The sequence below is a fragment of the Mucor velutinosus genome, assembly GCF_035048745.1.
Source record: "Mucor velutinosus strain NIH1002 chromosome Unknown tig00000041, whole genome shotgun sequence".
NCBI lineage: Eukaryota > Fungi > Mucoromycota > Mucoromycetes > Mucorales > Mucoraceae > Mucor > Mucor velutinosus.
In genome coordinates, this window is record NW_027041905.1 from 1,736,705 (window position 1) to 1,756,128 (window position 19,424).

The 19,424-nt window shown below is 39.2% G+C and overlaps 6 protein-coding genes across 6 annotated transcripts; 3 read left to right on the top strand and 3 right to left on the bottom strand.

Moving 5' to 3' along the window:
• Positions 1 to 3,591: 3,591 nt before the first annotated feature.
• TRM10_1 (tRNA (guanine(9)-N(1))-methyltransferase) lies at positions 3,592 to 4,833 on the bottom strand (the record flags this gene model as incomplete). Its single annotated transcript, XM_064820148.1, has 7 exons — positions 3,592 to 3,778; positions 3,840 to 3,916; positions 3,974 to 4,135; positions 4,217 to 4,306; positions 4,366 to 4,445; positions 4,500 to 4,569; positions 4,624 to 4,833. The coding sequence occupies 7 exons, from the start codon at positions 4,831 to 4,833 to the stop codon at positions 3,592 to 3,594; spliced, it is 876 nt and encodes a 291-aa protein (XP_064684068.1).
• Positions 4,834 to 4,960: 127 nt separating this feature from the next.
• ATC70_000738 (uncharacterized protein) lies at positions 4,961 to 9,190 on the bottom strand (the record flags this gene model as incomplete). Its single annotated transcript, XM_064820149.1, has 7 exons — positions 4,961 to 5,275; positions 5,336 to 5,780; positions 5,835 to 5,970; positions 6,021 to 6,148; positions 6,203 to 6,228; positions 6,286 to 8,258; positions 8,317 to 9,190. The coding sequence occupies 7 exons, from the start codon at positions 9,188 to 9,190 to the stop codon at positions 4,961 to 4,963; spliced, it is 3,897 nt and encodes a 1,298-aa protein (XP_064684069.1).
• A 709-nt stretch (positions 9,191 to 9,899) lies between these two features.
• ebp2 (rRNA-processing protein EBP2) lies at positions 9,900 to 10,547 on the top strand (the record flags this gene model as incomplete). Its single annotated transcript, XM_064820150.1, has 1 exon — positions 9,900 to 10,547. The coding sequence occupies one exon, from the start codon at positions 9,900 to 9,902 to the stop codon at positions 10,545 to 10,547; it is 648 nt and encodes a 215-aa protein (XP_064684070.1).
• A 632-nt stretch (positions 10,548 to 11,179) lies between these two features.
• On the top strand, positions 11,180 to 11,547 carry ATC70_000740 (uncharacterized protein; the record flags this gene model as incomplete). The annotated part of the gene is made up of 2 exons (XM_064820151.1): positions 11,180 to 11,359; positions 11,422 to 11,547. The coding sequence occupies 2 exons, from the start codon at positions 11,180 to 11,182 to the stop codon at positions 11,545 to 11,547; spliced, it is 306 nt and encodes a 101-aa protein (XP_064684071.1).
• A 551-nt stretch (positions 11,548 to 12,098) lies between these two features.
• On the top strand, positions 12,099 to 12,824 carry ATC70_000741 (uncharacterized protein; the record flags this gene model as incomplete). Its single annotated transcript, XM_064820152.1, has 1 exon — positions 12,099 to 12,824. One exon carries the CDS (start codon positions 12,099 to 12,101, stop codon positions 12,822 to 12,824), a length of 726 nt encoding a protein of 241 aa, XP_064684072.1.
• A 4,920-nt stretch (positions 12,825 to 17,744) lies between these two features.
• PKA4_1 (cytochrome c oxidase subunit 1) lies at positions 17,745 to 18,551 on the bottom strand (the record flags this gene model as incomplete). Its single annotated transcript, XM_064820153.1, has 1 exon — positions 17,745 to 18,551. The coding sequence occupies one exon, from the start codon at positions 18,549 to 18,551 to the stop codon at positions 17,745 to 17,747; it is 807 nt and encodes a 268-aa protein (XP_064684073.1).
• Positions 18,552 to 19,424: the final 873 nt, after the last annotated feature.

Below are 19,424 nucleotides of genomic sequence, written 5' to 3' on the forward strand. Positions count from 1 at the left end.
TTGACTCGCTTCGTGTGAGCGTCTTTTTTTTTTTTTTTTTTTTTTGCCGACATATACTACTATAGAAGTATAGTAGTATGTTCTTTTCTTCTTTCTTTTATTATTATTATGTTTCTTTTGAAGCATACCTCTTTATTATGTTGTGGTGGATGTGCCTATCACTGAAGCTCAACAAGACATTATCCGAGGCTAGGAGGTAGATAGGCTGTCTCCACTTGGTTATCGCTACTTACTTTAGTGATGATTGAGGGTCTCAACGCCAGAATCTAAAGCTAGGTGGTGTAAGTAAGGCATGCTCTAGCATCTGGGGAAAGTTTAATGATAGCACAGGGCTAGATTTGGTATACCTAGCGGCGCTTAAAATTTTGCCTCACATCAAAACAGAGGGAAACCCTCGCAAAATTTTTTTTAGGTCAGCGGAGTTTTCAAGCAATCTGATTGGCTCAGAGGTTGAAGTGACAAAGGGTTACAACTAGTTGATTTCCTATTGATCTTTCATTTATAATAGTGTTGTGTTTGTAATAAAAGGGTATCTAAATAGATACAATTTAAGTTCTTCTTTATTCAAAAGTAAGACAAAATGCAATTATTCGATCTGACATCTATCGCACAGTTTTATGCGAGGAATATTCTTTAATAAGGTCACTATGTGAGAAAAGTCATATAGCTAGAGCAGTACACTAGGTACCAAGTCCTCCCAATGCGATATGCCTTGCGAAGCATACGTCGTCGTGTATGATTTGCTATCTTTTACCCCATACTATTACATTTTGGATGTATAAAAGTGTTTTCGAATAACTGTTTCCGATTTCAGGGTTTGTATTATCCAAAATCAGACTTTGAAGTATTAATACTCCTTGCGTTCTGAAAGTAGCATAATTCTGTAGCAATTTGTAACGAGAAAAACGCTGGTGTAGCTATACTTTAAATTGGATGGGTTTGATGCTAAGAAATAGATGATTATGGAAATAACCCAACTTTGAGTGATGAGCTTCATATAAGAATATTAAGCACAAAGAATAAATGGATTATAATTTGTAGCTTATAAAAAATGTTCAATATTACAGAAACAAGAAAAGACTTATTTGAATAAGATCAGACACAAAAACTAAACATTTATTGATGAAGACAAGAGTTATTCTATTTATACTAAATTCTGAATGCCAAAGTAGCAATTTATCTTGTACAACGCTTATCGCATCTGGTGAACCTCAGCATTTAGATAGCTGAGATGCATATCAATTATCATAGCTTGTCCATGTTGTTGCACAAAACAGACGTATCTACCCATCAAGAATACCTTAATCTTTATAGACAATTGTAGCCCTTCTGGCACCCAACATGTTTCAGTTTTACGGGTTGCTGCCTTTTACCCCATACTACATTTTGGATGTACAAAACTGTTTCTAATTTTGAGGTTTGGGCCATCCAATATCAAGTTTTAAAATGTTGATGCTAGAAGAGCTCTGAAGGTAGCATTGTTCTTATAGCAGCATAGCGAGGACAATATTAGTACTGTATTTGGATGATGGTGGGTTGTTGTTCAGAAACTGATGATATTCGAAATAAGATAATTTCGAACAAATGCCTACTATTATGTACAAAACCTATTGCAAGCTGTTAACTACAAGTGATTACGAGCCATAGATTGATGGACTCGGTTTTGGGAAACATGTTGTATTTACACTGCAGTAAAAAGGGATTAAAAAAGCAGATAAAATACTGTCAAAATCTTTCTTCATTAAAAATTAGGATAAGGTACCATAAAATGTATATTCTACGTTTCTATTCATATTGCTTGGTTTATATCTCTTATCTGGCAGCAGCTTCTTAGTAGCTGCCAATAATTCCATTATTTTCTCTATCATTGTTATTTAGTTGTGATCTGATGGATCAAGAGCGGTATTATTTCAATATATGGTTTGTGGATCATCATGCGTAAAGAATAGCTCTTATTGTTGAACATGCATTTTTTTTTAGGTTTATTTATGTAACAACACATCACAATGCCTTTGGCATTTACTTCAGTATCTGTCGTCTCTTGTCTTTAGAGTATTTTACCCTTGCTACCATCATGCTAATACTATTATTATATATGCTTATATGCTGATAGTAGCATGGCTTGACTGAGATGACATTTCTTTTGGATCTTTTTTATGATTGGAATCTAGTCTAGTTCACTCCACACACATGTAGATGTACCTGAATCACCAATACCGTAGTTTGAATACAATAATAAGCTATGCAAATATGGGGCATATGTAAATGAACTTTATCAACATGTAAATAGATACCATGAAGATGTGATTTATGCTGTGTAAATAAAAGCTATACAACAAAAACATAACCAAATTTGACAGCTTTCAAGCCTACATATCTTGACATGTAGACCTTTTTGAGCCACCGGAATGGTGCCAAACAATTGTACTGGAGTAGTAGTAGCTTGCTGATACCTTTGCTCGACTTTTTAGGCCAAAAAAAAAAAATCATGGCCAAAAATCGACCGAAAACCATGAGGGGTGCCTCATGGTTTTCATCAAAAATCAAACGATCGCGTTTTTCACCTTGAAAATGGAGATTTTACTATGGTATATCTTGAATCAAAATGTTTCTATCGATCCAAAGCAACCTCTGAAATTATCTTTGTGGGACTTTGATATGTAAAATTTCGACATTTTAGCCAGAAACCTCTTTTCATATTTTCATAAATCATTTGATAAGTTTATTCAAATCATCTATTTTACTTAGTACCATTGGATGCACCTTGAAAAGTACTCCAGGAGAGCTTAAGGAAGCATTTTTTTTTTTTTTTTTTTGTAGGGGAGACGAGCTCCAGGTTTTATTTAAAGTCCTTTAAATGTCATACTGAGGGATAGAAAAGACTGTTGGTGGACCCAATGTCTGCAATGAAGGGGAATAAGATATTTTTGAATTAAGTTGGGAAAGAGATCTACTACTAATAAGGTGCGACTCCTAGAGCCAGTACAGTCTTGCGGAAATTGTCAAAATATAGATCATGGATAAGAGTACAAAACACCAAACGAGGACATCAGTAATACGTCAAAAAAATCAAACAACTTGCGTTCACCAGGATCTGAACCGGAATCCTCCCGTTGGCATACGGGAGTTCTACCACTTCGCCCTACCACCAGGGGCGTAGCTTAATGAAGGGTGGAAGAATCATCACAGTTTATATAGTCGAATCTCACAAAATCGTTTAAAGAAGTTGAAAAAAAGGCAAAATCTGGCCAATCTTAAGCAGGGAAAATTGACGGCATTTGAATCCATTCTGGCGGCGGGCGTCGCTGCTGCTGGCTGATCAAAATGCCTTTCTGATGATGACAATGGTGATTGAGATGCTGATTAAATGGGGTCATGAACCTGGAAGGGCTATTGCTTGGTCTGAATACTTTTTTTTTCTTTTTTTTTTTTTTTTTTGCTTTTGTTGATCATTTTCATATCTGACAACACCAGCCAGCCTGGCTCAACACCAAAATATATGTAATCGCAATTTTCTATTCATGATTTGCAGCATTTCAACATGGCATGTAAGCAGTAAGCATTTCTTTATGATACTCTGCGAACAATCGTTTATTTCAACCAACTTTCATAGATGGCCTTTGCATATTTCACCAAATTTTCATGCTTACGGGCTAGTTTACTCAATGTTGCAGCTTGCTTTCTTTCTTCCTCAGGAAAATCACCATCCACAATCTTTGGCATGCTTAGAATGGAGTGAAGATAGGAGAAAATAACGGCATCAATGTATGTTGGTTCACTGCATAGTCGAATCGATTCAGTATCCTGCGTTCTATTCCTCATTGTGTTCGAAATCTTACCTTGATCCGAAAAAGTAAGGCTGATCACCCAACTTTACTGAAAGAGCCTCTAATGTTTGCGCAGCGTCTTGATAGATCTACCCACATTCCCCTACGTTAGTCCCAAATTCTCACCCAACATGAATCCGTCTTACCTCCTCTCTGACCAAAATGTCACGATCCGTCAACAAACTCTGAACAATTTCTTTTTGCTTCTTGTAGGACACTATCATGTTGACGGGAGTAGGTGTATGTCCATAGTAAGATTTATATGTCGTTTGATTGGCGTTCAATGGCTCTAACCACATGGAAAATAACTACAATCCATTGCAATGATTACTTTCAGTTCTACGCTGTACACCACCAATATGTCCCTTTTTTTTTTTTTTTTTTTTTACCAATGCTGCTTTGAGTTTTGTCTCGACAAGTGTTACAAATGCTTTGGCTTGTTCTCTGTCTTTGTCGTTTGATAAATGCTTTTCCAAATTCTGCATCAAGAATAAATGGATCAGCTTCAGTTGACAGCTTCTTTAGTGAAAAGTATTACCCTTGTTTCCTTGACCCAGTTGACAGTTTCTTGATCATTGTAAATGGAGCCGGATACTGTGGCTAAGAAGGGTAATTTGCCTGTGTTTTGATTCGCATCAAAAAGCAATCCAAAATGCACTACAACAATCTTACCTGAAGGCGAAGCAGCTGGCTCGTTGATGTTGTTCACTTGGAAATCAATGCCACAGAATTTGAGATACATCTAACAGCATAGATCGTGTTAATTTTTGCCCAGTAATGCAGCCAATTCACTTACCTGAATGACAAGGCAGTCGACATCAAAACTCGCTTGGTTATTTCTATAACCAGGGCCGTAGATGAACAAGGTGTCCTTTGTAGGTCGAGGAGGCTCATACACTGAAGGATACACTTTCAATGGAAAGTTCTTTAGCTTCAAGAACTCCAAGAAAGAAGGCAGTTCTAATGTGGGCAGCTCGCCAAATCTTGAGCTAGGAGTATCTGCCATTTTTAGATGAATTATGATTGAAAGGGAAAAGAAAAAGTCGTCTGCTTTATTTTGCCTGCACGCAACAAAAACTTGGTAGGAAGGGGGTGCTATTGAATCTCAGTGATCGAGAAGAGAACATGAGCAATCAAATAGCTTTCTTGCGAATGGTTTCTTTTCTCTCCAAGCGTCTTGCTTTAAAGGTGAATTTGGAATCACCCACGATGAATCTCACCAGATCTGTCAAATGCTCTAATTCATTAATGATCTCTTCAGTGGAACATCCCATGGCAAACCAAGTCAGATTTCGATAACGAAGCAGCTTTTCTGGCCGGTCTTCTTGACGTCTGTGTCGTAAAACCCGTGATCTTGCAGCGCGAGCTGATGGCATGAATGACGGTAATGGTATCTTTGCTTTCAGCGAGGCAGATAGCGTATAGAAATGTAACAAAATGGATGCTACCTAAGGGTGATTGAATAATCAACACTGTGTATACCTAATTGCATACTGCAATTAACTCACCATGTCTCTTCGATAATGATAAATGTCCAAACCTCTGACATCTTTCTTGACACTAGGCGACATTTTCATCAGAATGATTCTCAGGCTCATCATCCTATCTAGCAAGTTATGTGCAGAAATAAGCATTTCTCGGTAAAATTCTTTTGGAAATGGGCCCTTCAATCTCGGTTCATGGTCCGTGAGTTCGAGTAGTACGTTGCATGTATTCAGCATCTTCTCCAGTTTGCGTTCCATCCTTTCAGCTTCCTTGAACTCATCTTGCGTAGGAAATAAACCTTCTTTATGGTACAGAAAAGTCCCCATGACATAAGAAAAGTAATCACCCAGATCCCCAATGGCGCTGGCCAGTGTCTTGCGGATGGCCACACGAGCTATGAATGGCCAAACCATCCAATTAAGTATCAATGCAGCAAAGAGACCGATGATTAATGTTAGTGTTCGTTGCCTGAGTTTACGATAAAGTTAGCTGCTTGAAAGGCATTTTGAGTGCACATATTACCAAACCATGCTTGAAACTTGTTCAGGATAAGATGGCGTTACATATTGGCTCAGGGCAATGATCATGTACGTGACCAATGTGATGATTGCTACTTTGCTGTAAGACGTCGAGAAATGAATGTAAAAGAATGGCAAAGCTATAGTATGTTATTGACTTGTAATAACTGATCGACTGGGCGATACTTACCCAAGACTACAGCGAACCCAGAGAGTAGCACCCCACTTCCACCGTCTATTTCCAGTACTGCCCAGGCTGCAAACGCACCAATAATGGTGGACGCCAATCTCCAAAGGCCAGCTGACAAAGTGCCACCACTGTTTGAGCAATAATCAGCAAAATGAGTCGACAATTCCATATTCAAATATTACCTTGTTGGACCCATAACAGAGATAACCTATAAGAACACATGATATTAGAGAAATGTGAATCAAATGTCAGAGCAATCGCTTACCGTTAATGCAGCCCATTGACCTCGAATGGCAGCGAACCAAGGCTGATAATCTGGTAGCCAAGCTGGAATTGTTAAAATACCTACAGCGGCAGACAACTTGAGAGCAAATTTGAATTCATAGTTTTGGAGGTATCTCAGTATCAGCCATAGACGATATCTTAACCTCAGTAAGGGGGGCGGCTTAGTTGAATGTTCGTTTGCAGATTGCCGAGGCCCCGCTTCTAATTCTGTCAATATGATAGCATCATCCGCCATTTGCTTCTTGATACTTCCTCTCGGCTTAGCTGTTGACTCGTAGGATACACTGGCATTATTGAAACTAGTGACAGATATATCATCTGCTGTATCAACAGCTGCCATATTACTGTTGTTTCTGTTGGTGGATATTTGGGATAGCTTGTACTCCTCTTCCAAATCTCTCTGACCAACACTTGTAAGCATATTGTGCTGCAAATAGCCAAATGAGTATCCACCGTGGTCCTGGACTTCCTGGTAGCTATTAGAGTAAAACCATTTTTTCCATGTTTGAGTGGTGACCTGTGGCATGTAAAGCGTCTTCTTCTTCTTGTATTTGTTGTCCTTCTTCATTTGTGCTTGTGTCTTTTCTTGCAGCTTTCTCATTTCGGTAGCCATCTGCTCCAAACTGCTCGCCACTTCCCGCATGGTGAATATAAAGAAAAAGACCAAGAATAGCTCATCACGAATACCCATATCTAGCCGTTCTCCACGCATATGCGATAGATTGACTTTGTACAGAGCTTGCATGCGCTCCTTTTCGCACTGATCGAATTGCTGAATACGTAAACGCAACGTATCCGAGCAGTTGCACAGAAATGAAGCATTGCGTTTCCTCTTGTCTAAAAAGTTCTGATAGTCTTCCGTGTGCACCGTTTTGATTTGCAACGTATGAAGCAAATAAGCACAGAAGCTTGTGTGTCGAATACTTGCATCACTATTGTTGGACATGTCAAGCTGTTCGCACAAGCTATCTCGAATACAATCAAGCACAGCACCACATTCCACTGCAAGTGAAAGTAGAGGGTCTCTCAGCTTTTCCAAATAAGTCACCAACACTTGTCGATCGTCTGCGCTGATATGTCTGTCGGGTCTCTGAGGAGGCTTCGGCAGCGTTCCTGACAGTCGATTGAGGTTAAGAAAGGATCTCACAGAGCGCACAGTGTGTTGATTATAATCTGACATTTCGTCTTCTTTAAAAAGACTCTCTTGCGGTTGCTGTTGATGAGGATTGTGCGTTGAGGATTTGCTTTCACCTTTGGGAGTGCCAGGTTGTGAGGTGGAGAAAACTGACCTCAATGATGCTGGTAAGCTCTTTCTTTGATCTGGCCAATCCATTGGCTCATTAGGGTGGAATTCATCTTCATGGCCTGTTTTCCCTCTTGAATTAGATGGCTGTTTACTATCCGGTTCGAATTGCACACTTTTCTGATGTATATCCTTACTGCTGTGCTGATCATTCAAGTGCTGGCTATATGGACTATGGTAGCTACCACTTTGCATATAAGAATTGGCAGCTGTGAAAGCCGCCTTACCTATATCAGTCTCTTTTGAAGTTTCCGGTCCAGAAGTAGGGCGTGTCTCCATCTCGCTGTCCTTTTCATCACTTTGGGGTATATTGCTGTGTCGACTAGATTCATCCTCTGATGAAAAATTGCGTTCAAATAGCACTTGTTCTGATTTGAGGCTTCTACCAAGAATGCTGAGGTGTTTTGTAACGATATTGAGAGATTGCCTTATTGGGTTTAAGTCTGAAGAGCAAGAGTAGGCGTAAGATACTTCGTATTTGGCTTCTTTATATGCTGTATTGACTTTCATCATGCCCTCCCTCATCTTCTCGGCCAGTGTATCTACAGCTAGTTCAGAAACTCTTTCAGACTTTGGATTAAGGAAAAACTGGTTTGTAATCATGTTCAGCATATCTTTGGTATCATAGAGTGTCTGATTCAGCGTTCGACCTGTCGAATGCAGAGTGAGTTATCTGTCAAGTGAACTGCCAAAGAAACATCAACATACCAAGGCCATCAACAGCAGTTTCTGGCCAGAATATTACATTTACAAATAGAGACACGAAAGCACCGATCAGAAAGGGCAATCCAAACTCGCTCGAGAGCCTCAACGGCACCGATTTATAGCCTACACCCGCTGTCATGGAAAAGAGCAAGACGACCATAAATTGCAATGAGAAAAAGTGCAATTTGGAGAATTTTTGACGTATCAACTGAGCAGCAAATACACCCACAACGAGAAACAAGCAATTGATACCATTTCCAGCATACGAGTTAGGATGCTGGGCATTATACGACGTTGCAGCAGCAATACCAGCCAAGCCATAGACAATAGCTAACCCTGCTCCCAATGCTGATGTGATTGTGGCATCCAGTTGTGCCCCAACAGTTCGGCCAGGATGACTTAAAAGACAACCCGAACATACAATGAACGGGGCTTGGCCCAATGCCTTTGCTAAAGGATCAATCGTGCTGAACAATGTGGATATAAAGTAAGCTATGGTACATTTCAGAATTCGCCGTATGATGCGCCCAGGGGCTCTTTTTTGAATGCGTCCTATAATCCTCTCTGTCTTTGTTTCACTTGGCGCTTCTGGATGAGTCTTATCATCATGGTTAGTCTTGGATTGGTATCTTTCTGGTGAGGTGAACAGCGTATGTCCCAAATGTTTTGGAAAATAAGACGTCTTCTTACTTAGATGGACTTCATCTTCACTCAAACTGTCGCTACTGCATGAGCTGCTGTTTAAGGTGATGCTCGTTTCGCCTTGAGAATTCGTTTGTCGACTGGTTTGTTGATGAGCACGAGGCTGTTGATCAGAATGTGTTTTCGAGTCTGCTCCCTCTGATACAATGAGATCAGCACTGGTATCGACGGGCATATCAAAGAAGCTTTTACATGTTTGGATAAGGTTAGATCTAGCTGATGTATGGATTTGCCGGGACAATGCTACTGTACCCCTCTCTGTTCTCTAAATTTTCTAGAACTGGTATCTTATTTGGACTCATAAATACGCAAAATCACATCAGCAGGCGCAGCAGAAGTGAAGGGAGAAAAATATGTATTTATACTTGGCCCTTTCTGTCCGTTCTACAATGCTGCATTTCAAATGAAAGGCCTTCCGATTAGGGGCTATCGGCTCAGACCATCATCTGTGGAAACTTGGAAAATCTTTTAACGTATAACATGCTATTAATAAAACATTTGACAGACTCCCGGCTTCATCTTGCAGATTCCAAAATTAAAATGCATGCAAGATTCTAGACGATTCGTTTAATATTTGTACGAGGAAAACTTTGACTCTTTCATCCATAGCCCTTCTTCGGTTTCCAGAAGGTTGCGGCAACGTTTGTAAAGTGCAATCTTAGCAAGGCTATCCTAAATGTTCCTTCAAGAACGCTATACATGCGAAGATGTTTAGCGCGGTGTAGCATGGCCAATTGCATGCGTGTGCCTTGGATAATTTCTGTCGACACTTTCTGTGCTGAGCATCAGCATACTACCTAAACTTCATCATCGTCACAAAGATAGTCATCAAATGCTGCCATTCTTTGATTGCAACATCTCTTTCCTTAGTAACCAAGCATATCATGGAAGTGAAGCAAGCATTCGAGTATTTCGCACTATTAGAACAGCAATTCTGGAAAAACTTGGACCAAAAGACCATCCAGCATATCACATTTGCTGGAGATCTAAAACCAGAAGACATGCTATTGTATGGTGAGTTTGGTTTCGCACTACTCGGATTGAAACCAGCAGTGCTAGTCGAGTTCTGTGATGAGACAATCAACAAACTCTACCTCGAGACTGTAGTAGAACCAGTGCTTTACGCAATGAAGGAAAAAACACTGGACTATCACATCATTCAGCATGCCGTGACACCCGAATCAGCTTTGAGTGGCTGTATATTCATCTATCAAACCAAGCAGAGTACATTGCCAGAACTAGCATTCATCATGTCTAACACAGCAACAGCAACAACGGATACAGAAGTGACAGAAGAGAGCATGGCTACTATTTTAGATTATCCAGGCCATCTACCTAACACTGAAAAGGAAATATCAACCATGTTGTCAGTGATATATTTCCACGATAGGTCGGGCCAAAAAGGATTAATAGCATTGACGTCTTTTGCTATTCAAAAGCCTGAAAAAGAAACGACACTAGCCCATTTTAAACGCTATCAAGATGTGTGTAAAGACAAGTTGAATATTGATTTGAAGCTATTAATTCAATAAAAGCGAGTATAGTTTACGGTGCGGACCCAAATGGCCCGGGGATATTTTTAGCTGCTAGCAGTAGGAGAGTGGGAGGGGGATATAGGGATCTGATTAGGAGCGAGAAAGACAAAATCAATGAGAGACCAAGCAAATTGATAGTTCCTCCTCTTTTACTGAAATGGTGAGTTCCTCGCATCCATACCAGACTTCAAGTAGACACAATGAGTAGAATGGAATCGAAAAAAGAGTAAAAGATGCGGATGGATGAATTGTTCGATGGATTAACAGATGTTGAATTAAATGGATGGATTTTGCGATGGATTCCAGAAAACTCTATTTCACTCTTCGTTCTATGAATATTCAACGTTATTCAGTCAAATCATTCGAAATAGGCCATGAACATCATGACAAATTCGACATCTTTTGCTGCTTTCACGTCTATCCATTCTCTCTTCATCTTTTACTTGAGGATCTGGCAGTTTGTTTAATACCAATTGACACTGATTATGAACTCCATGTAGCCTACCAGACTTCATCACAACAGAAAGAAGCGTGGACACGTCTCAGCCGGTCACGGTCGTGTCGGCAAGCACAGAAAGCATCCTGGTGGTCGTGGTCTTGCTGGTGGTCAACACCATCACCGTATCAACATGGATAAATACCATCCTGGTTACTTTGGTAAGGTCGGTATGCGTCAATTCCACTTGAAAAACAACGTCAACTGGCGTCCTGTTGTCAACCTTGATCAAATCTGGACTCTCGCCGGTGAAGGTGTTCGTGAGCAATACAAGAACACCGAGAAGGTCCCTGTCATCGATGCCCTCCAAAAGGTGAGTAATTCAATGGTAATGTTCTGACATTTGTCATAAACTAATGTGCTCCAAATCAATAGGGTTACGGTAAGGTTTTGGCCAAGGGCACCATCTCTCAACCCGTCATCGTTCGCACCCGTTTCGTCTCTCGCCTCGCTGAGAAGAAGATCAAGGAAGCTGGCGGTGTTGTTGAGCTCATTGCTTAAATCAATCAAAATAATAAAACTGGAATTTCTGATTTTTTTTTTTTTTTTTCCTGGTACAATTTTCCATTTTTCTAACATTGTGCATTTAAGATTTCTTTTCTCTCAAAGCTACGCTTGCATAAAAAATATCGCATGGAAAAAGAGAAAAATGTGTGATGGGTTACAACGAAATTTCGTTCAAAGACGTCAATGATATCACCACATGGATATGCTTTGCAATTATTAATGAACACAATGAATCAATCTTATTTGTCAATTAACGTAAGGACATTTACTATATATGTTAAGACTATGATTAGAACGTTGAGGATAATTGCGGAAGAGCCAAAGGGGATGATTGAAAATACAATCCTTCTGGTCACTTCCAATGCCGTCCTAATAAGGGAATGTTTCGAAAATGAGCAAGTTGATTGGTATTTGCAGAAGGATGAATAACATCATTTTCCTTGTGCAAGTTTTTGGTATAAATAATGCTGATTTTTCTGCTCGTCAGATTCCTTTTCTCTAATTTTTTTTTTCCTGAAAAAATAACTATATTCAAACAAACAAACATGCAAATCTTCGTTAAGACACTCACTGGTAAAACAATCACCTTGGAAGTAGAATCATCCGATTCCATCGACAACGTCAAGCAAAAGATCCAAGATAAGGAGGGTATCCCACCAGATCAACAACGTTTGATTTTCGCTGGCAAGCAATTAGAAGACGGTCGCTCTCTTTCCGACTACAACATTCAGAAGGAATCCACCCTCCATTTGGTGCTTCGTTTAAGAGGTGGTATGCAAATCTTTGTCAAGACCCTCACTGGCAAGACAATTACATTAGAGGTAGAATCATCCGATTCCATCGACAACGTCAAGCAAAAGATTCAAGATAAGGAAGGTATCCCACCAGATCAGCAACGTCTGATTTTCGCCGGCAAGCAATTAGAGGATGGTCGTTCTTTGTCAGATTACAATATCCAAAAGGAGTCCACTTTACACTTAGTATTACGTCTTCGTGGTGGAGGAAACATGTCAGGTGATTCTTCATCAACAACAACAGCAAGTGACGAGAAGCCTGCACCAAGAAAGAAGAGTAGATGTGCATACTCAAGTTGTTCTGATAAAGTGGTCAAGATTATTGGTGATTGTAGATACTGTCAACACAAGTTCTGCTCTCGACACAGATTACCAGAAGATCATGTTTGTGAAAATTTGATGAGCTGTAGACAAGCAGCACATGAACGTAATAGTATAAAGTTGCTCAGCGAACGTTGTGTTGCAAGTAAAGTTTAGATTGCATTTATTTTCAAATAAACACTCGTATATTATTCCCCTTAATAGCTCTATGTTTGTCTTGTTCTCCCTATAATGAGTGTTCTTTATAATTAATGCTGCGTAACAGCTGAGTATATAGTCCTGAATGACTAACAGCCATCGTCTTTGGTACATTTTTTTAAAGAGGAGCTCTTTAGGCCATCAAGTCGATTGATAACATTGATCACTTCATTTTGCTTTATCATCATAAAAGGAAAGTGGAATTTCCAAAGTATTGGTCCACATATAGCGAGAGACATGATTCATAAATCAGGTACCACTCATGGTAGAGGAGCATACAAATGATTCATTTAGCCTCCTTTATTCAAATATGTAAGCAAAATCCGGGATACATATATATGTGATCCAAACAGATTTCGACATCGATATTAGGTACACGCTACCTCATTGATATTCATTGGTTATCAGTCTGTGCTACTAACCTTACTCAAAATTACATGGGATATAAGGTTTTGATCCAACTCCAAAGCTTCACTTTAGAGTGTATATTATCGTTTCGCTCTATGCACAGCTGCGAATCGTCTGGGATGAGAGCAGGACATAGTACGACTTTGAGGCTTTATATGAAATAGGTTCTACAAAGCAACCCTCTTCCGCCTTCTCTGCAACAAAGTAGCTATTGGCCATAAGGTGAATGGTTGAGGCTACTAACAAGTTTTCGATAATGTGCAACAACTTGTTACATTGAGGCTCAATAACAGGACCAATCGTGGCACTATTCCATCTTGCTATTCAGCATACAGATGTTTTAACATCAACCATGCAACGCAGTGCACACAGATGGATTTAGTCATTTGTGACAAGAATTGCATGCGTATCAGCTAGAAAGACCACTGCATATGCATCCAAGTATGTGCTACTGGACAAGCTAAATGAGCTCTAAAGACACCTTTTCCTTGACTATCTCAATATACACATTTATTTCAAGGTTGAAAAGTGACCCCATTAGTACCATTCATTGCATGTCAGCTAGGAACGACAATTGCTATAAAAAGTATGTATATGAATGCCAAGATCTTTGCATAAGACTGGTTTGCAACAAAAGGCAATGTATTGCATATACATCAAAACACAAGATGACATCCGACAGACTACATGAAGGCTGTATATCATGATCCAAGATTACTATTTGGTCAAACAGTACTTGCAATACCTCAGTCTTTAACAATGAAGTAACTACTACCTTTTTATTTCAAAATTATATGGAGTTTTGAAAAATTGATTGTAAAACGTGCTATTAGTAACATGATATTTACATCAAGTCCACATTGACATTACCCTCGGTATATCCTTTGGGCGAAGAGCGATAACCTTTGAGGCTGGATTATTGGATCATTTCTTCTTGATGGCGGCGAAACTGCGGGGGATGCTTTGACCAGCACGGACAGATGTCAATATTTGGAATCATGTAAAGACATGCAGACAAAGTACGACTCCGCAATCTGTAGAAGGTGCCTTGTAGAAGACCGTGGGCTGGGTGGCAACGATTTGAGCATCTGATTGATAATGTTAGTGAATCTATCAATCACAGTTCAATAGCCTCTTCCAGGAACGAAACGCATCTAATTTAACATTTAGTAACATCGGCCTATCAGGGGGGGGGGGGGTTTACCAAACAAAGCAAAGGTGCAAAACCAGAACAATCAAACATCCAATCTAATATTTTTTAGCTTTGGTCCTAATAATAATCATTTTACTATAGCGAAACGAAGATACAAGACCGTAGTATTTAAGCAGCAACTTCAGCCTTTCATTCCTACTATTAATAAGCTAACCACCAACAACATAACGCATCAAAATCTGCATGAATTAGCTTTAAAAAAACTAATGTGCCTCCTGTTCGACTTAGAAGTTGCACAGGCTGTAAAACTACCCTTCCAGTAATTTACAGCTACCAAAGATGTGATTCATGCCGTGTAAATAAAAGCTATACAACAAAAACATAACCAAATTTGACAGCTTTCAAGCCTCTATATCTTGGCATGTAGGCCTTTCTGAGCCACCGGAATAACGCCAAACAATTGTACTCGAGTAGCAGTAACTTCCTGACACCTTTGCTCAACTTTTTGGGGATTAAAAAAAACATTGTCAAAATTCGACCAAAAAGCATGAGGTACCCCTCATGGTTTTCATTGAAAATCAAACAATCGCGTTTTTCACCTCAAAAATGAAGACTTTTACTATGGTGTATATTTAATTAAAATGTTTCTATCGATCCAATGCAACCTCTGAAACCACTTTTATGAGGTTTTCATATGCAAAATATGGCTATTTTCGCTAAAAACCTCATTTCAAATTGTATTAAATTGCTCAATAATTTCAGTCAAAACATTTATAACAATTAGCACCATTGGAAACGCCTTGAAAAGTGCTTCAAGAATGTATTAGGAAGCGTAGGGTGATCATTACAATTTATATAGTCGGATATCCCAAAATAGATTAAAGAAGTCGAAAAAGGACAATATCTGCCCAATCTTGAACAGAAGAAAATAAGCTGAGCTTGAACCAATTTTGGCGGGCGGCACTGCTGCTGGCTGGCCCAAATGCCTTTCGGATGATGGCAATGATGATAACAATGATGATTGCGATGCTGATTAAATGAGGATCATGAACTTAAAGAACAATTGCTTAGCTTGAATACTTGTTCTGTTTTAGCATGTGAGTTTTTTTTCTATAAAGATGTCTTTTGCAATGACACACTCTCTCAAAAAAGAAATCGCTGTAGAAGAAGATTACGCTGGCCATTTTTATGTCACCATTTCAAGAGCAACAGCAGTGAATGGTATGGCAATTCTATTACCAGAAAATGTGGTCTATCAATACCGCCTAAAACTTGAATTCTCTTTCACATCACTCTTTCGTTTGATATCAGTGTATAAGCAAAGGGGTGTGTAGGTGGATACCTCCCTCACTCCCTCCTGAGTCTGACATAATCTTTATCTTACTATTAATTGTTTAAAATCTACTTGATATACTGTCCCTGATTCGAAGTGTCTTCGGCAAGAGTCCGCAGAGCGAGATCAATCAGCTAGTACATAAATACAGGCCACAGCAATCATCGCGTCTCTTTAAGCATGTATAGATTGCTAAAGCTCTTGCAATGAGCATTGATTTGACATCTTGTTGGGGATCACAAAGAGCTGAAACAATCTCAATTTTAAACTTTTTGGAGATTAGCCTGAGACATAATGGCTTGTGTTCGATTGCATTCCATGAGTCTAACAAAACAGGTATTGGTTCTGTGAACTTGCACATGGTGGTTGTTCTTTTTTTTTTTTTTGAGAGCTCCATCAGAAAAATATCTTATTATTTATACGGTGACATTTTGTATTCGAAATACAAGTGTGTCTCTCTTACAAAGGAAGAATGCTTTGTTGTCAAGAAACACATTTACGATCTGATTGTTAATTGAAACTGGTGTTCATGCTGTATGCATGTTGAATGGAATAGGAGTTCACTGCAATTTAGCTTTAATATGAGGTGTTAGTCGATCGTTTGCGCTGCCTGTGGAACAAACGCAACAACACAAGTTGGTTAATTTCGTGCGACATTGTGTTTAACCATGAGGGTGACATGCTGTTTTGTTGTTCTCTGTACATAGCTATGCCTTTGTTTAGACAATACATTTGGATTTAAGGGGCTCCTCTCTAATTGTTGCAAATGTCGAATTAACTCTAGATTGCAAGGTCTAGAGCATTGCTTAATGAGATATGCGGATTTCAGCTATGTTTCTGAATGTTGCACGATGATTTCCATTACATGCCCGAAATGAGAACGTTGAAGATGTTGTATCAATGAAGCTTTCTGGATGGAAAATGATTTTCTTATTTGTCATCATGTATTTCGAATGCGATGGATGATTACTCAAAAACGACCATAGGCTCTAGTAAGAAGTCTTTGCAGATTAATGTGGGAACACGTTAATAACCAAGGAGACGTTTATGTTTTGAGCGATTGTATGATGACTCTTTGTTCGTAACTGTTCATTTCCGAATCATGTTCTAAACTTGACTCTTTCAATCCCTACATGTGTCTCGTATAAAAGTGCGTATTCGTGCGCACTGGCTCAAGAATTATCGAAATATTGTGATATCTACATGATCATTAATGATGAGGTAACATTGTTCAGTTACGTAACTGTCTTTTTCGTTTGACTTTCCAAAAAATGATGTGAATTCACAGTTTCTCACCGCTTACTTGGCTCACGAGATGTTTATACGTAGCAGCAACAATGACCAAATCACGACAATGCGCACATTATTACTGGTGATAATACGTACTTGGTCTATATCTTGGCCAATGAGACAAAAGCCAATGATCTGGAGTGTACCGTTTACTTGAAGATATTGTAGCTATTCTCTTGCATCTTTTTGAATGAAATACGTACTGGGGAGATGCTCGAAGCTTAAGCCGCTTATGGCGACATCCAAAAATCCCAGCTTAAACACCTCATCACATAACGCCTTCAATGCTTGGCATTGTTATGTGACATTTTTCCTTGAGCATTAAACGAGCACGGACTCATGGGAAGATTACAAACATCTGTATAAAGCCGCATGGCTCTTACTATCACTGCTTTCAACACCTCTTCATTCAATTAACTTGCTCAATTGCAGAGATAAAACCCTCAGTCATGGAAGTTACCTTGGCCAAATATGGCTAAATGGAACATAGTTTAAGCAGCTTCTCAAGTATTTTGTAATAATGATGCTTCATTCATTCATCGCAACGAAACAAAGACAGGTATATTATTAAGTTGTTATATCAAATATTCTTTTATATTGTTGCAAATTACGTAAAAAGTCAAATAAGAAGAGGGAGGGGGGATTCTCTGCCAGAGAGAAACTATATACAGGTATAAATGGGGGTACAGTTACTTTAGGAGCGACGCTTAAAGTATCTCAAGAATCTTTTCGAGAATGAGGAAGAAGCGGAGGAAGGCTTCCTTTGCTGACCGCTGAGCACCATCATAGTCGTAGCAGGAGCAGGAGCAGGAAGCGGAACAGACATTGAAGGCACCGACATGGAGGAGTAGTCATGATCCAGCTTAGATTTCTTGGGAATGTGGAATACACTCATAAACGACTTGAAGGAACTGAATGATGAATTTGACTTTCTCTTTGTCAGTGTTTGATTTATGCTGACATTTGCTGTATCCATGGATTGACGGAACGATACCGATGACATTGTTGTACATGATGATATAGTTGATTCGATCAGGACCGGGGCAACATTGGAGAGTTGGAGCAAGTCCGATTGAAAGGTGACACCATGAATATGATTGTCTAACATGTCCAAGTCTTGTACTTCTTCGTCTTCGTCTTCATCTTCGTCATCACTACTATTCATGATAGAGCAAGAACTATTCTTAGCGGGGTCTTCAAGATCGGGCAAAGAGATGTGGTCATCTGTCATGGTGGTACAACTTTGATTGTTATCATGCCATGCTTCGTAGCAGTCGTCAGAAAATGTGCTTTGTAACAGGTTGAATGTAGCCTCTGTCAACTTTTCTTGAGGAAACAACTCTGCAATGTGAATGGATGGTGTCAACAAGTCATCCCCATTCAACATGGTATTGAAGAAGTCTTGGAAAATCCAGTCTGTAGCTTGAGGTAATTTAGTTGTAGGACATGCTGATAATTTAGACATGTTGGAGGCAGAAGGAAATGTAATTGAATCAGTCATTTGTGGGGATATAAGAGGTAAAGAGAACAAGAAAAAAATCTGAAATCAGGTTCTCTTTTATAGCGTTCCTGAAGAAGATCAAGATGACTACATCCGCGTGTCGGCCGCATGGTTTTTAACGTATAGACAATGACACACAACATTGTGTTTTCAAATCAGTGCACGCAGATTACACACACACAACGACCTTGTATTATGGCGTAGTGATAGCATGGGTTACACGCAAAGTCAGTGTGAGGTGGGCATCATTTAAGGATGGTGTCACCTTGAATCATGTTGAAAGTGCTTCAACTAGTTGTGATCCCCACACGAATGAAAAGTCAACCTGGATGTGTATAATCCTGAATTGATGATAAACTAACGGCTGCTCGTCAATTTGTTCCCTGGATACCATAAATCAGTAAAAATCCGGTTACAGTCTCTGTGTTCTAGTATCCGCCACATAAGCAATGTAAACAGCCTCTCCGAACCGATAAAAATGTATCATATTTGAAATTTAAAATGAAATGTTTCGTACGATTGTTCTAAGCATGTATATATACACATTATATATCTTATAACAGGATAAACAAATTATACACGCTGCAGTAACAACGCCATGGTTTTCGTTTTGTCGTGGCCAAAGACATTTGGTCTTGGCCGGATAACACTGAAAGGTGTATTGAGACTCAGGCACCATTGTAAGACGCAGATAAACCAAGCTAATGATAGAACAGAATGGAAAATCTAAGCTTGGTCTTCGTCATTTCCAAATCATACCCGTAGACAAAAAGGAGCAAGAATAGTGCATCTAACTGAACTAGTAAAATATGAAACTTTCTATCAAGTATACCAAATCTTGTAATCATGAAAATAAACATTCCACTTTTTTCA